Source organism: Heptranchias perlo, chromosome 2 (assembly GCF_035084215.1).
Source record: "Heptranchias perlo isolate sHepPer1 chromosome 2, sHepPer1.hap1, whole genome shotgun sequence".
NCBI lineage: Eukaryota > Metazoa > Chordata > Chondrichthyes > Hexanchiformes > Hexanchidae > Heptranchias > Heptranchias perlo.
The window spans coordinates 85,718,776-85,735,030 of record NC_090326.1 but is presented as its reverse complement, the minus strand read 5'-3'; the positions used below and the strand labels follow the sequence as shown (position 1 = coordinate 85,735,030).

Below are 16,255 nucleotides of genomic sequence, written 5' to 3'. Positions count from 1 at the left end.
GAAATAATATTACTTTGTGCCAGGCAAATTTATCAACTCCGTAAATGCTTATAAAGAAAATGTTTAAGTGTAACATTTTTTATTGCACCTTTCACATTCTCAGGATGTCCCAGAGTGCTTCACAGCCAATGAATGAGTGCAGTCACTGTTGTAATGTAGTCAAAAGCATGTTCTCGTTTACTAAAACAACACTGGATTCTGGACTAGCTAGTTAAATTACTGCTAGGAATTTCTTCAAAGCTACTCCTGCTCCATTGCCATAACTGCACTGGACGTGCAGCAGAAACCCAATTTATGCATGGAAATCCCTCTCCAGTAACTTGAGCACAAGATCTAGGCTGCTTTAAAATCTTACTCTTTCTTTCTTTTCTTTCTTTCCATATTTGTCACCAAGGTCATGAGTTGCATGGAGTGAAGTTCCCTCTGTTTTCTCCAATACTATGCCTCAGTCAACACCTCAGAATAGCATCCCCCATTGCAATGATGTGTCTTTTTTTTTCCATTTCCCAAACCAGCCATCCTGCAGCCTGGCTGAGTGAGATTACCTGTTAAGGATACTTTCACTCTGTAGGCTCATACCCACTAAGAATTGAATTAAGATTGCCCAAATAATTTCACATAGGAAAGTGAAGACTTCCGTCCCATCAATGTGGACTGGCTTTGACCCAGGTTGCAGAGGTGAAAAGCCAGTATCCAATCCATTGCACCATCCAATTTCTCACAGTTCAGCATGTTAATAACAAAAAAGTGCAATAAAATGAGACATCTGGCAATACAAATCCACTTCCTTTAGCCTTAGTTCTTATCCCCAAAAATTAGGACTAAAGTGACAAAAATGCAGCAACAACTCACCGTGATGCCCAACATTGAGGCATGGTTCACAACTCACAAACAGGATGGTTAGATTGTGGAATTCCCTGCCACAAATCTGTGTTCAAGCTGAGTCCATAAGTTTGTAAAAGGAGTTAGATAGTTACTTAAAAAAGAGGAATACTAAAGTGTATGGGGGGAGCGGGATAGGTAGCTCGTGGAGAAAAGCACTGGCACAGACTTGCTGGACCAAATGACCTGTTTCTGTGCTGTAACATTATACGATTTCAGAGTTTGCCATTCAATTAATTTAACCTGCCTAAACACTGCACAACATACGCCAGTGTTCCTTTAATCCGTGGTAACTACTGTTTTAAATCCATTAATGATCATCAGATGAATCTTATTTTGTCTCATTGCACTCTAAAATGGATCCATCAGTCCCAAGATCAGTGTGCATTTGAAACCTGGTGTACTGATACCGTATGTAGCACTGACAGATTTTTAAATAATATATCTAAGTGTAGGGAGAAAAGTGACTTTGCTTTTTAAAATCCTACTAACTATCTATTTCAAATTCACCATTTCCTTTACTGTTTCTATCTACGGTATGATCGAAAGCTTTGGGACTACATGATCTGTCCTTGCCATGACCAAGGTCGGTCTGCCAAACTGAAATTCAGTAAGATTCCGTCATCACGTCACTTTTAAAGCCTTGGTTTCCTGACTACACCTACTTTTAATTGAGGGGACATTGTGGTACTGAACAGTTGTCTGGATGTGTGCTGTACTATTGGCTGGCAGACTGATACTGAAGACATATTTATACTGAAAAATCACTGACATTGTTCATATGGTGCCTGTATCTACTTCTATAAATAGATATTTCATAAAAAAATCCATCAATAAGGCTCGACAAAGACAGCAGCAGACACGAATGTCAAAATCAATGATGCAGTCAAGATTCTGTAGAAAGGACAGTCAATAAAAATGACACAAATTAGGAGCAAGTCTGATAAGATAGATAGAGTAGTGTAGTGGTTATTTCAAGTTACAAAATCCAACTCAATAAATCTGGTAATTTGCAGTCTAGCACCAAAAAAAAATGGCCATGAAAGCTGATGGATTGTCACAAAAACTCAACTAGTTCACTAATGCCTTTCAGAGAAGTGAACCTGTCACACTTACCCAGTCTGGTCTATCTGTGACGCCAGTCGCAGACTGAGTGGTTGACTCTTAATGCTTTCTAAAATAGCCAACAAGTCACTCAGTTGAAGAAAAACAAAACAAAAACATTTGCAATAATTAGGGATGGACAAACAATGCAATCTTGCCTACATCCTGAGAAATGAAAAAAATATATAATGCATTCATTTATTCCCTTTCATTGCTCTAATATCGAATTCTTGGCTGGGTGGCGGGGGTGGGGGGAGCGATGTAGAAAATAAGTCTATGATGTGCCTCTCTTAATATATTAGACACTCAGAATAGATGGAATATAAAATACCTGCTCAGGATTGTATTTCACAAGCATACCAGCACCATGGAATTCTTCCAAAACATCCTTAAGTTTCTTTGTGGAGTCTAAATGAAAAGAGAAAAAAAATTAAGTTTTAAAATTCCATCCTAAGCAAGACAAAACTGAATTTCCACAGAATGTAGATGACAGGTTTCCTTCATACTTGTACAATGCTAAGTTGCCAATGAAAGGGTAAGTTAATTTTGAAAAATGAAACTGTATCAGACAACATCAGCTTAATCCCCTAATTATGAATGAACACTGACCTGTTCAGAATGAGGTTCAGGCTGCAAGCAAGTAGACCAATGCACATTCACTGTGCGACCTGCCATTGAATAGATCCTTTAAAGTTAAAAACAAATGCTCTGTTGTATTTAAAATGCTCTCCTCCCCTTCAAATCAGATATGTTTTCATAACCAGTTGCTTTTTGGTTGCCTCTTTACCAAACAATATAATTCTCCCTCCTTGTAGTCATTTAGATTTGTTGATAGGCAAGAGGTACAGTAATAGATAAGACTGATTAGAAAAGAATGAGCAAGGAAGGGCTAACTGGGGAGTTGTTACTGAGATGACAATAACAGTTTTGACAGATATGACTCACGACAGTATAACCTGCAAGTAACACAGGACCAGTTCTTGCAAAGCAAATTACATTGTCTTATTGTATAACTTCATAATTACACAAACATTTGTCAGCTAATACTTTACTGACTAAGATTCATCTTTAAAAGTCTGTATTGAGTTAACTTCTCTCAGCCAGGCTATTGGTTGCAATGCTCCAATTGTCCTCACTACCCCCACACTGGGGAGGTAAAAAAGAAAGAAAAACAAAATCAGTCAGGGTTCCTTCTCCTGATCGCTATCCAATAACCACTACCAGAAGGAGCCATGTCTTAATGTCAAATGAGGACTGGATCATGCTTGTTTGCAATGTCCTTCACAGTTAAATAGCTTGTTGCCATTTAATACCTAGGCTCCAACACATGAGGTAATGGAGGGAGGCTGGAGCCTGTGTAACCATACCCTGTATGAGTTAGTGCCTTCAGGAGAGAGGGAAAAAAGCGAAGCAGGTGGAGAGAAGGAATAGAATTATGTCATTCAAAGGCAGACGACACAGAGGTCACAAAATATAGATAAACGCACGACGATATTATGCCTCTGTGAAACACAATGAGATGTTTTTCTATGTTAAAAGTGCTATATAAATGCAAGTTGTTGTAGTAGTAGGAGGAGGAGATGGTGAGGTAAAATGGAGAAAAACCAGAGTTTTGAGCAAGTGAGCCCAATGGAGATGAACAGAAAGTTAGATGGGAAGGGCAGAACTCAGAGAATTACAGTCAGAATACAGCAAATGGAGGATGGAGAGGAACTGAAGAACTGAGTAAATTAATGGAGACTTAACAGGTAACAATCATTTTTGTTTAGAATTGAGAAAGAGGTAAACAGAGACAACCGGAGCTGGGAGAAGGCAGATCCAGCAGGGATCTTAATATTTTACCTGAAGCAAGAATCAGAATCTGGAAATCGATGAAACATTCCTAAAAAATACTCACAAAATTTGTATTTGTGACATTCACCCCGTTAAACTGCAAGATTATTATAAGAAAAACTTTAGTTAAAACTTAATTCTGTTTGTAATGCCTAGTTTTCCTTGGACAGCGACTGTGCCTCATATCACACTCTGTACACAGTTCATTTTCAAGTTGGGAGTGGTAAAGTGCTCAGAAATGATGCGGAAGTGCCTGATCTTCAGACCTCACTCATCAAATTCAGTTCTGAACCAGGTGCTGACCGAACATTTAACAATATACTCCTCTCCAGAGGAGGATCCACTCACATCTTTTACGATATGTCAATGGTAAAACAGATTGTGATACAAAAGACAGATGGCTGCCATGCAATTAATGGAGTTATCATTATTCCTGAAAAGTGCCCTACCAATTGTTTTTCTGCAGCTCTTCTACTGACGTTATGATGGAGAATTGGAAGAACTCTTTCAGAAATTCATCCCCACAGGCTCAAACTAGTAAAAGGTCATTTTTAGACTGATGTCATGAAATTCTTCACACATAGAGTGTGCAATGTGTGAAACAGGCTTCCAGATAGAGTGGTGGAGGCTAAAACCCTGGAAACATTTAAGAAGTAATCAGATGCTACAATAGGGGAACATTAGGATCTCTCTGAATGGATGAATTGAGATGGGCTAAACGGCCTTCTTCATCTGTGATTATCTTGTAATTTTGTGTTTTTGACAGCATTGTTTTGTCAGTAAGCTTAAAAAAAGGTTTGAAATAATCAAATATAACTTTCTTCCACAGTTTGCATGAACTGTCACAATCTTAGTGGTAGCTTAATCTATTGTGGCACCATATGTTTGACTCAGGACTACAGCAAGTTGAATAGCTAGGCTGAAATCTTAGGTGTTGACTTCAAGTACAAAACCATTCAAAGCACAGGCTGAGTAAGAAATTAGTATTATCAAGGATAACGATTTGTCTGTATAGGGGCAGCCCTGGGATCTTGCAGTGCTGAGATGGGGGTCCCTGGGTATAGAAGCACTGCAAAGATGGCCTCTGGGAATACTGGAGCAGGTTTTGGGATCACTGGGAGGAGGATCCTGGATCTAGAAGCACTGAGAGAGGTCCTGGAATCAGGGAGTACTGGGGCAAAACTTTACGGCCTGGGAGCAGGGAGGGACAGTATAGCGGTCTGGGAGCACAGGGTGTGTGATAAGGGACCCAGGCTATTCTTCTTGTGTGTCTGGGGGGTGGGGGGGATGTCTGGAGAAGATCCTGAAAGAATATGGAGATTCTGGTGGTATTGGAGGGTTGTTTGGTTCGGGAAGCAATGGGTACCAGGCTAGCAGCCTTGTTGGGAAATAGGGCCCAGCGGAATGAGACTTAAACTGCCCTTGCTATGAGGCTCTTTTTAAATGAAAAGGCAACACACAACCAGCACCAAAAACTGAAACTGGAGGGGGAACATCACCAATCCTGAAAACTAAGCTTTGCACTCATAGGCAGATAAACAGGAAAGCTGTAGGTGATGGGGGAAGTAGGTGGCAAGGTGCCTAGATCAGGTTGGTAAATACAGGGCAAGGAGAGCCTTCATGTGGATTGTTAGAGTATAGCAATGGTCATCCACTCGACTCATATTTCTTCAAGGAGTTATGTAAACATTTACACATCTAAAAAAGCTTTGTGCTTTTGAAATCCCTGGGGATGTCTTGGAGGAAGAGACCAGCTGCTTAGAACAGCGGCTTATCAAGATTCACAACTCTTGCCCCATCCTCACCAACTCCAACATGGCACTTACTTGTCCAGCAATTGCACAGAGGATGAAGTAGTTCATGAGTCAGAAGGGTTTTCACCAGGTGAAGCACTAGGCACTAGTGAGCATGAGGAATTGATTGAGTGCTGTTCCTTCAGGGAGGGTGTGGAAACAACTGCTCTTGGCTGAGGAGCGTAGGGATCCAGATTTCAGAGATTCAGTCTTCATAAGAACAATGATTCGGGAGCATAGATCTTATGTGCAGGCAGTGGAGATGGTGGAGATGATGGAGAGATGGGAGGAGTCCATTACATCCATCAGCAACAAACATATTGCAGAAAGTTCCCCATGTCACGTAGAACACCCTTGACAGAATGATTGTCCGGGTGATTTCTGTCGTAACAAGGTGCTTGGAAGAGGTTTTAAGGGCATTGGTGGCGTCTAGAGTGGCAACTACCACTACTTTTTTAGATGCTTTGAGGGTCAGCCTGAACAAAATATTTTCACAGGGTTTCCCAGAGCTGACTGCGAAAAGTTAGTCTGTAATGTCATCGGCCAGTAACACATCTGAACCTGTACCCTATACCAGTGGGCTACAAGGAGTGGCAACAATTGTCACTCCATTAATGCCAGCACATGAGGGAGCATCAGACCTGGACCTGAAAGCCTTCGATTATGCAGGTAAATGCCCAGCAGGAGCTGATCCTTCAGGAACAGCAGCTTCACTGAGATGAGAGTCACCTTAGTCCTCGAGGGCTCTAAAGGAATCTTCCCAGCCACCCACCTCTCAACCTCACATCACTCAGGAAGCACTTCATAGAAATGGTAGATTAGAAGCAGCAGCAAAGAAGGTAACTGCTATAAATGGTAGACATGGTGGTATGAAATATTTTTGGTTGGAGTGTAGGAAATCATTGGCACCTTTCGCTGAATTTTGTTCTGGAAAGTAAAAATCATTTGACCGCATAGAATTTAGAGTTAAAGGGTCATAGATCCAAGCTTTTAACTTGACCTTCCTCTATCCAGAGGTGCTGCCTGACCTGCTACGTGTTTCCAGCATTTTCTGTTTTCATTTCAGGTTTTCAGCATCTACACATTTTTGCTCTTTTTTTCATTTCTGTGACTGTTTGCAACTTAGTGGACTTGGATGGTGACATGACACTGACTTCTGCAATATAGAGGCAAGGTACAGAAACCTTTGGGAATGCAAGTCTTTGTGGAGCTGTTAGAGATGGGGAGAGGAAAGGGAAGGGGGGAAATAATATTATTCAGCTTGTCAACTTTTATTTAGTTATAGCAGTCAGCTATAAGATCCATTCTCTGGCTACAGGCTGATGGCTCTTCATCTCCACCTTCCTTACTTCCTGTGCACCCTGCTCTGGATGAGGGAATGGAGGGTTCCCTCATTCATCTTCTTCATCATCATCATCTTGTTCAGCTTCAGGAAGCAGCAAGCCTTTCTGGACAGCACCATTATGTAGGAGCTACAATGATTCTGGAGGCTCTTATCATTGTAGGTACAGCTCAACCAGGGGCCATTCCGCCCATTGTGCCTGTGCTGGCTCTTTGCAAGAGCTATCCAATTAGTCTCACTCCCCTACTCTTTTCCCATAGCCTTGTATTTTTTTCCCTTCAAGCATTTATCCAATTCCTTTTTGAAAGTTACTATTGAATCTGTTTTCCACCACCCTATCAGGCAATGCATTCCAGATCGTTACAACTCACTGCGTAAAAAACGTTTCCTCATGTCGCCTCTGGCTCTTTTGCCAATCACCTTAAATCTGTGTCCTCTGGTTATCAACCCTTCTGCCACTGGAAATAGTTTCTCCTTATTTACTCTATCAAAACCATTTATGATTTTGAAAACCTGTATCAAATTTCCCTTAACCTTCTCTACTCTAAGGAGAATAAGCTCAGCTTCTCCAGTCTCTCCACATAACTGAAGCCCCTCATCCCCGTTACCATTCTAGTAAATCTCTTCTGCACCTTCTCTAAGGCATTGACATCCTTCCTAAAGTGTGGTACCTGGAATTGAACACAATACTCCAGCTGAGGCCTAACCCGTGTTTTATAAAGGTTTAGCATAACTTCCTTGCTTTTGTACTCTATGCCTCTATTAATAAAGCCCAGGATCCCATATGCTTTTTTAACAGCCTTCTCAACTTGTCCTGCCACCTTCAAAAATTTGTATATGTGCACCATCAGGTCTCTCTGTTCCTGCACTCACTTTAAAATTGTACAGTTTATATTGCCTCTCCTCATTCTTCCTACCAAAATGTATCACTTTACACTTCTCTACGTTAAATTTCATCTGCCATGTGTCTGCCCATTTCGTCAGTCTGTCTATGTCCTCCTGAAGTCTGTTGCTATCCTCCACATTGTTTACTACATTTCCGAGTTTCGTGTCATCTGCAAACTTTGAAATGATACCCTTTGTACCCAAGTCCAGGTCATTAATATATATCAAAAAGAGCAGTGGTCCAAATACTGACCCCTGGGGAACACCACTGTATACTTCCCTCCAGTCTGAAAAACAACCGTTCACCACTACTCTCTGCTTCCTGTCCTTTAGCCAATTTTGTATCCATGCTGCCACTGTCCATTTAATCCCATGGGCTTTAATTTTGCTAACAAATCTATCATGTAGTACTTTATCAAATGCCTTTTGAAAGTCCATATACACATCAACCACACTACCCTCATCAACTCTCTCTGTTACTGGACTATATTGCAGAGCTCCAGCAGATTTATCCAGGCACCTAAAACAAGACTTCAAAATACCCATGGTCAGCTCAATTAAAATTCTTCTAACACCACGGGCCTCATTATTATTGCTTCATTATTTTTCCGCCTCGAGGAGGAAGTGCACCTTCGGAGGATGTGGAGTGGCATCTATATATTGGAAACATACCTCTTCTGTGGTGCCTCAATTAAGTTCCTCCAATCTTGCCTTTTCCATTTTGTCATCATCCTCCACTTCAAAACAGAGGAAGACTGGTTTCCCAATGGGAAATCGATTTTCCAGTCCAAAAATTAACTTTCTCCTGTGCTCACGACAATTAGCAGGAGAAGTCTTCAGAGAAACTCCAGGGCAGCAAACAGAAAAAAATTAATATCATGCAAAGTTTCACAAAGCTTCAGATATCACGACCAGGATGGCCTCCTCTACATAGTATCCACCTCATAAATACTGCCACAAATATCGTGGTGACATTCAGAGGTCGGGTTTGGCGGGCTAATTGAGGGAAATAGCACAGAATCTACACTCACCTGCGACCTTTTGCTTGCAGCTCCAGGCACATGGTTATCTAGACTGATGATTTTTCACCACGAGAATTCTGGTGAGCATTTTTTGGGACGGAATTATGTCAACAAGTCACGCTGTCCCATTTTATTGTTTTTACCATTGCAAACGGGTGTTTTTTGATAGGAAAATCCAACGCCACAGGTGTTGTCTAAATGAGCAGGAGTTAATATTTTAAATGCAAAATTTGCCTGTAATAAAGCTTTGAGAATTCAATCTCAGGTTTTTTTAAAATTCTTTTGGAAAAGCAAAGAGACACTCAAATCTGCAAAGGATGGATAGATGCACCCTTGTACATCAACTCAGTAACCTACTGATGCATATTGGGAAATTCAATGAAATGTGAGTGCTTAACATTAAATGTAAGAGATTTAGGAATGAAAGCAAGAGAAACTTTTTTCACACAAGAGTTGCGAGGTTGTGGAATTCACTTCTAGGGTTAGCAGTTGAAGCAGAAATTTTCAACATTCAAGATTGGATTGGATAGATGGAAGAAGGAAGAAGGGGTATGGGAACAGGGCAGGTAAATGTGATCAGGAGTATTTGTTCATGTGGAAGATAAATGCTAACGTGGCCTGCTTCCATGTTGTAACTTCTATGTAATGCAGTTGGCAACTCCCCAACTTTTGGGGGGTGGGAGGTATCCAGTTGAATCCTAGGCTTTCAAGATAGGCTGAGGCCCTTGATTCAAATGATTCACCTTTTTATTGGTAGTTTCTCCCTACTAGTCTTTCAGGACTGGCTGTTTTCATTGGTCCTTATTAGGTTCTTACTGGCAGTTTACTAGCTGTTTAGCTTGGTTTTCATTCATACATTCTTTATCTCTTCAGTTCTGATTCACTGTTGTTTTACTTTGAACCAAAGTGTGACAATGAAATGCTGACATCTTATAAACGTTGTACCGAGCGTGACTGAAAAATCGTGACACAGGGAGTAAGGTTAATGTGTACTGAACATGCATGCTGTAGACAAGACTTTCAATATAGATGTGTAAACAGCAATTCAGCCATCAGTACAGTTATTGTAAAAAGTTTGCCTGAAGTCTAGAACTTCTCCACTTCCATATAAGGAACAAGGAAGAGACTGGAGAACTTTAAAACAATGATAGCATGATGATATGACTGTCAGTTTAGATTCACAGTAATTTTTGCCTCAAGGCTTTCCAACAACTCTCTCTGCTATTTCGTAAGACAGTACATGCCCTAGGCTGACCACACTAGGATTTTCTTAATTTGAGGTAGTGACACAAACAATTTTACTCAGAGTTCTTATTTAATTTTCTTTCTGTCAAAAACCATTACATTCAGATGCCAAAATTAATTTCTTGGAAAAATGGAACTGATGGAACTAAAGGGAATAATTTATCATTTTTGGCCAAAATATCTACCAATATTTTTTATGATTAAATTAAATTCTTCCCATAAAAAAGAATTTGTTCAAGAATCAATGCCCTGGATTTAACAACATGTTATAGCATTAAGTTTAGCCCTTATTTTTTAAAAGTATACAATGTGGTAGTTATACAATTAAGATGCACAATGGTGATTAAAAATGATTAAAACACAACATCTTGGTCAACACACCCAATTTTATTGAGAGGAGATTGTTAGGGCTGTCCCCACACATTTGAATTTGATTACATTTCTGCCTGAGATATTGGTAGCTTGAAACTAAATAGTACATTCCCTCTACAGCTCCACATGCAATCAGACTTTATTTGCCACTATGTAGTTTCATGTACATCAACTTCTCTACATACAATTTGCTTTTCTATAAAGAAAATATTTAAATAGCAGAAGCCCAACTGGCTCAGCTAGATTTCGGCTAAATGAATGAATGAGGGGCAGAGATTAAATTTAAATAGAAATATCACCTATTCCAAACTTCATGCAGATCACTGATCCCCACCAGCAGAGTAGCTTGAATTCCAATGGGAGTCCAATCTGTCTCAATGAACATTAAAACGGAATTCTCTCCATTAAAACTGAATTCTCTGCATTGGCCAATTTGCAGATTTTCTTCTGAGCACTAGATGGAGCACTTCGCAGTAGGAAAACATTCATTCTCAAAAAAGGATGATGCAAAAATCCTCTAATTCATGGTATGAAGCTTATCAGTTGCTGAAAGGTATAACAGGTCTCTTGATATTTCTGTTCTTCCTGTGTGGAAATGACAGGCGCCTACTTGTTGCTTCCCTCAATAACTGTTGAGATTTGTGACTCATGAGGGGAGTGAAATTCCTCTTTTAATAAAGAACAAAAGAATATCTGTTTTCTCCACAATGAATGCCCCCTCCCCCTGTCACATTCCCCCAAGTTGCACATTTCAAAACATATTCCTCTAATTTCTCAGACATTCTGCTATTGTTAAAAAAGGAATTTCAATGTGGGAAATTATGGGACAACTTGGGTGTAGATGTCCATCGGAGTTCTCCAGATTGCCCACTGTTACATCAGTGGAAGATCCATGGAAATCCTGTGGAAACAGCGTAAAAGGCATCTACGCCATTTCTCCAGGGTTTTTGTGGATCTGCTGCCAAAGTTACAACAAACGCCCAGGAGAACTGAATGGCAGAAATTCTACTTCTTATGTGCCTTATCACTTCAATAGCAGAGTGTCTCTTTTAAAAATTCAGAAGCATTTGATTAAACTTCTTGTATATTATTTACTCTTCCCCCTAAATTAAAGAGTTATGAAAGGAATCGTCATTGGGGTTACCATCTCAGAAGGGTGCTGAGTCCAATAGTGTGAGGGAACAGAATTAACTTACACAATCAAAATGGCAGAATTCCTGCAGCAGTCGAGGTTAACAACAGTAACGACCAATGTTAATTCAGCCTCAATGCACCATCAAGTTCACTACTTCTTCCAATCAAATATTCGTGATGTCATCAGTATTCGCAATTTGTACAATCCTGATCAAAAAATTAATCTACATCAGCGGTTTATAATCTATATCAATGACTTAGGTGAGGGGACCGAGTGTAATGTATCCAAGTTTGATGACGATACAAAGCTAGGTGGGAAAATAAGCTGTGAGGTGGATGCAAAGAGACTGCAAAGGGATATAGACAGGTTAAGTGAGTGGGCGGGAAGGTTGCAGACAGAGTATAATGTGGGTAAATGTGAAACTATCCACATGGGTAGAAAAAAAATAGAAAAGCAGAAAATCTTTTTAAAAGGTGAGAGACTAATAAATGTTAGTAGTCCGAGGATATTTGGGTGTCCTTGTACATGAATCACAGAAAGTTAACATGCAGGTACAGCAAGCAATTAGGAAATGGTATATTAGCCTTTATTGCAAGGGGGTTGGAGTATAAGAGTGAGGAGGTCTTGCTGCAATTATATAGGGCTCTGGTGAGACCACATCTGGAGTACTGAGTACAGTTTTGGTTTCCTTACCTAAGGAAGGATATAGTTGCCTTAGAGGGGGTGCATCGAAGGTTCACTAGATTGATTACTGGGATGAGAGGGTTGTCTTATGAGAAGAGATTGAGTAGAATGGGCCTATATTCTCTGGAGTTTAGAAGAATGAGAGGTGATCTCATTGAAACATATAAAATTCTTAGAGGGCTTGACAGGGTAGATGCTAAGAGGCTGTTTCCCTTAGCTGGAGAGTCTAGAACTAGGGGCCACAAGATAAGCGGTCGGCCATTTAGGACTGAGAGGAGGAAACATTTCTTCACTCAGAGGGTCGTGAATCTTTGGAATTCTCCATCCCAGAGGGCTGTGGTTGCTCAGTCGTTGAGTATATTCAAGACTGAGATTGATGGATATTTCGACACTAAGGGAATCAAGGGATATGGGGATATGGCGGGAAAGTGGAGTTGAGTTCAAAGATCAACCATGATCTTATTGAATGGCGGAGCAGGCTCGAGGGGGGCGTGTGGTCTACTCCTGCTCCTATTTTGTTGTTATGTTGTTACATAAGTTTGGTTTTGGAAAGGTTTCTGATGGTGACGCTCATTTTATAATTATTTAAAATAAAGCTATCAATTTGTCGTAATATTTCTAAGGATTTTTAGTATTTTCTACTTCCAACTGCTTTTTAAGCAGGGATTTTCCAGAATCAACATTCCATCATAAATAAACATTCACTCCCTTCACCACCGGCGCACTGTGGCTGTAGTGTGTACCATCCACAGGATGCACTGCAGCAACTCACCAAGGCTTCTTCGATAGCATCTCCCAAACCCACAACCTCTACCACCTAGAAGGACAAGGGCAGCAGGCACATGGGAACAACACCACCTGCACGTTCCCCTCCAAGTCACACACTATCCCGACTTGGAAATATATCGCCGTTCCTTCATCGTCGCTGGGTCAAAATCCTGGAACTCCCTTCCTAACAGCACTGTGGGAGAACCTTCACCACACAGACTGCAGCGGTTCAAGAAGGCGGCTCACCACCGCCTTCTCAAGGGCAATTCGGTATGGGCAATAAATGCTGGCCTTGTCAGCAATGCCCATATCCCATGAACGAATAAAAAAAAATCATAAGGGAGAATTTTAAAGAGTCACCGGTTCCTTGGCAGTTGATAACCCCAGTAGATATGGCTACTGCTCAGAGCTGATACCTTCTTTTAGGTCTTTGTGGAACATAATGGTTCTAGATCTATTGAGGCTAGGGAAACGTCATCTGCATATAGTAAAAAATGAGCGCCGAATAATGTAGGTTGTCATGTTATTTTTTCTATGTTTCTATGTTATCCTGGAGTCTTGTTAAAACTATCTTTGAGGATCAGGATGAATTTTGAATACTGTTAGAACAAAAAAAAAATCCTGCTCCTTTTTTTCCCCTCACAGAGCATCCCTGAAGGAGGTAATTCCCCCAGCTGGAGAATTGCTGCCACTCGAGCTGGCCCATTGAAAGGAAGCTCCTGGCATTTTCTTAGTGCCTCCTCATAGGGGTATGGCTGGAGTCAGGAATGCAGCATGCTGAAAAATGCAGACACAAACCTACGTATTACCACTCCGTGGTACATGGAATACTTCAGGATATTTAATGCTGTTGGACAAATACAATTTTTCTGAGAGAAAAATTAAGGTATAAAAATCTGAAAATAGTAGCAGTTACCTGGTAAGGTGCAAATCTGTTCAACTCCTGTGACAAACGGCAGTAAAATAATAGATATGGAAGGATTTGAAAGATTTTTCCTTTGATTTTATATTCAAGTAAACCAAAAGGGGGAGGAGAAATAATGTTTGAAACATTTCTCTGAGAAAATGATTTACTCCAGACAATTGAAAATTCCTCTTATACATCCTTTCACAAAGGTTCACTGACAAAAAAACTTTCAAAATCAACCAAGTCACAGTGGGTGTGAGGGATTGAATGGTCAAAAGCCTTTCAAAATCAACCCAGTCACAGTAAGCGTGAGGGATTCAATGGTCTCCTTTCCCTATTTCATACTTAACATTTTCTATGTGCTTTGAAAAAAAATCAGGACCCACATCACACAATGATTTTAATATTAAAACAGTGCTGCTCTACACTGTGGCACAATAGAATGTAACATCACAAATGTTGTTGCCAACTGTTCTTAGGCTTTTAGTCAGCACTAAAAATAGCCTTTTTAACATTGATCCTTAATGTAGAAAATGCAGCTTTAACTAAGAATGTGGTTGTGATTCAAACTTTCCCAGACAATGGCTGCTCTGGTGTTCAGGGAGCTGCAGTCTAGTTTTGCCTCATTGATCTAGGAGACAGTGGCAGAAAGGGAACTGTTAATCATTGTTACTTTGGTCTTATAACCAAATACTATGGCTTCTGTCTTTCAGGCTGTTAAAGTGTTTAAGGTAGCCACAATACCATACATTACTTTCAGATTCATCTTTATTTTATTCATTGAATAACCTTGTTTTGTTAAAGTGACAGTCCATCGGGAACCATGTGGGAAAAACATCTAAATTCTTCATTAACTTTTACTTTGTTTTATATTTCTGTAAATTATTAAGTATCTTTGCTTAAAATAGTGAATGCTAACAACACAATCAGGAGAATGAACTTGGAGGAGTTACTGAGGTCAACAGCAGGAGGGAACTAAATTATCACACACAGACAAAATTACATAATCACTAAAACTCCCTGGGTTAATGACTATATCTACAGATATTAATTTAGTTCCCTCACAGAAGCAGAGTCAGTAAGTCCTCTGAGCCAGTTCTGCCATGATGTAGTTAGCACTCAGCATTTAAACAAAAAATTCCACACAAAAAAAATTACAGCTGGAAGACAAAACAAAAATGATGATATTCATAATTCTCTTTAATTTCTTCCATCGTTAAATGTTTTGATTTTTTACATGTTGGAAGTAACTTCTTTAAAACAGAAGTGTCATGTGTCAAGGTTGCACAATAATGCAGAATTCATTAACATTCATGACATCATCTGGAGCCTTGAATGCACTGGTGTTTTATAATCCATGCATGCAGACTAGTGTATCTATTATCTGATCTTTAATTTTGGTGCTAAGACCAAAGTTTTTGTAGCATTGAGGTGCTGAGGAAAGCTTCCAAGTTTACAACCTTAAGATGTGAAATTAATGATGTTACATTGAAAATTAAAAATTGATGAACAATATAATAGCACCAATGAATTAGAGGGTGAAAGTTAAGCATCTGGTAAGAATATTAAAGGTGAGATGGAAATCTTAAGCTACCACTGCATTAGATTTTCAAAGTACAATTCGTTAGGTATATATATTGTGCATTATTTGCAGTGGAACCTCAATTTTCTGCCATCCCATCCTTCACACTTTGATTATCTGCCAGAATCTTTGCAAAAGTCAGGATTCTGGGTTGGGAGACAAGTGAAAAATGGAGCTGCCAGGATTTACTATCTGAGGGCTTGGGTCCCTCCATTATGATGGAATGCTGACGTTCCATTGTACAATTGTAAATATATTCGAACCATGCGAAGAGTAACAAATATAAATAACCCCACGCATCAATATTACAAAACCCACAGCTGAGAAAGGTCAATAATTTAACTACAAATAGAAAGAAGCCGATTCTGTTTAACACTTTCTGCTTAACTTGCAAACACCTGTGTAACAATTCAGGTTTTGACCTTATTAGATTTAGGCAGTAACAAAAAAAAGGGAACTGCTAATTATCATTACCTCAGTCTAATAGTAAATCAATAACACTTTCGAGGACTATGGTGGTACAAATCCACTTATCTGTTAACAAGGACTGCAAAGACTCTTCAATTACAAATATACAGCTCTGTAGCTTGGTCATCACATCTGTGCTAACACAAGTGATCAAAATAGCTGGAAAGAGCTAAATGAAGAGTAGGAATCTTCAAGAAAATATGACCGACTTGTCACCATTGCTGACTCCATGC

The 16,255-nt window shown here is 39.8% G+C and overlaps 1 protein-coding gene across 1 annotated transcript in view; it reads right to left on the bottom strand.

The window, feature by feature from the left end:
• dgkb (diacylglycerol kinase, beta) overlaps positions 1-16,255 on the bottom strand; it is a 635,142-nt gene that overhangs the window by 538,901 nt on the left and 79,986 nt on the right. Inside the window, exon 2 of the mRNA XM_067998463.1 lies at positions 2,318-2,394. Coding sequence (XP_067854564.1) covers positions 2,318-2,394 — 77 coding nt within the window. The remainder of the gene's footprint in view (positions 1-2,317; positions 2,395-16,255) is intronic.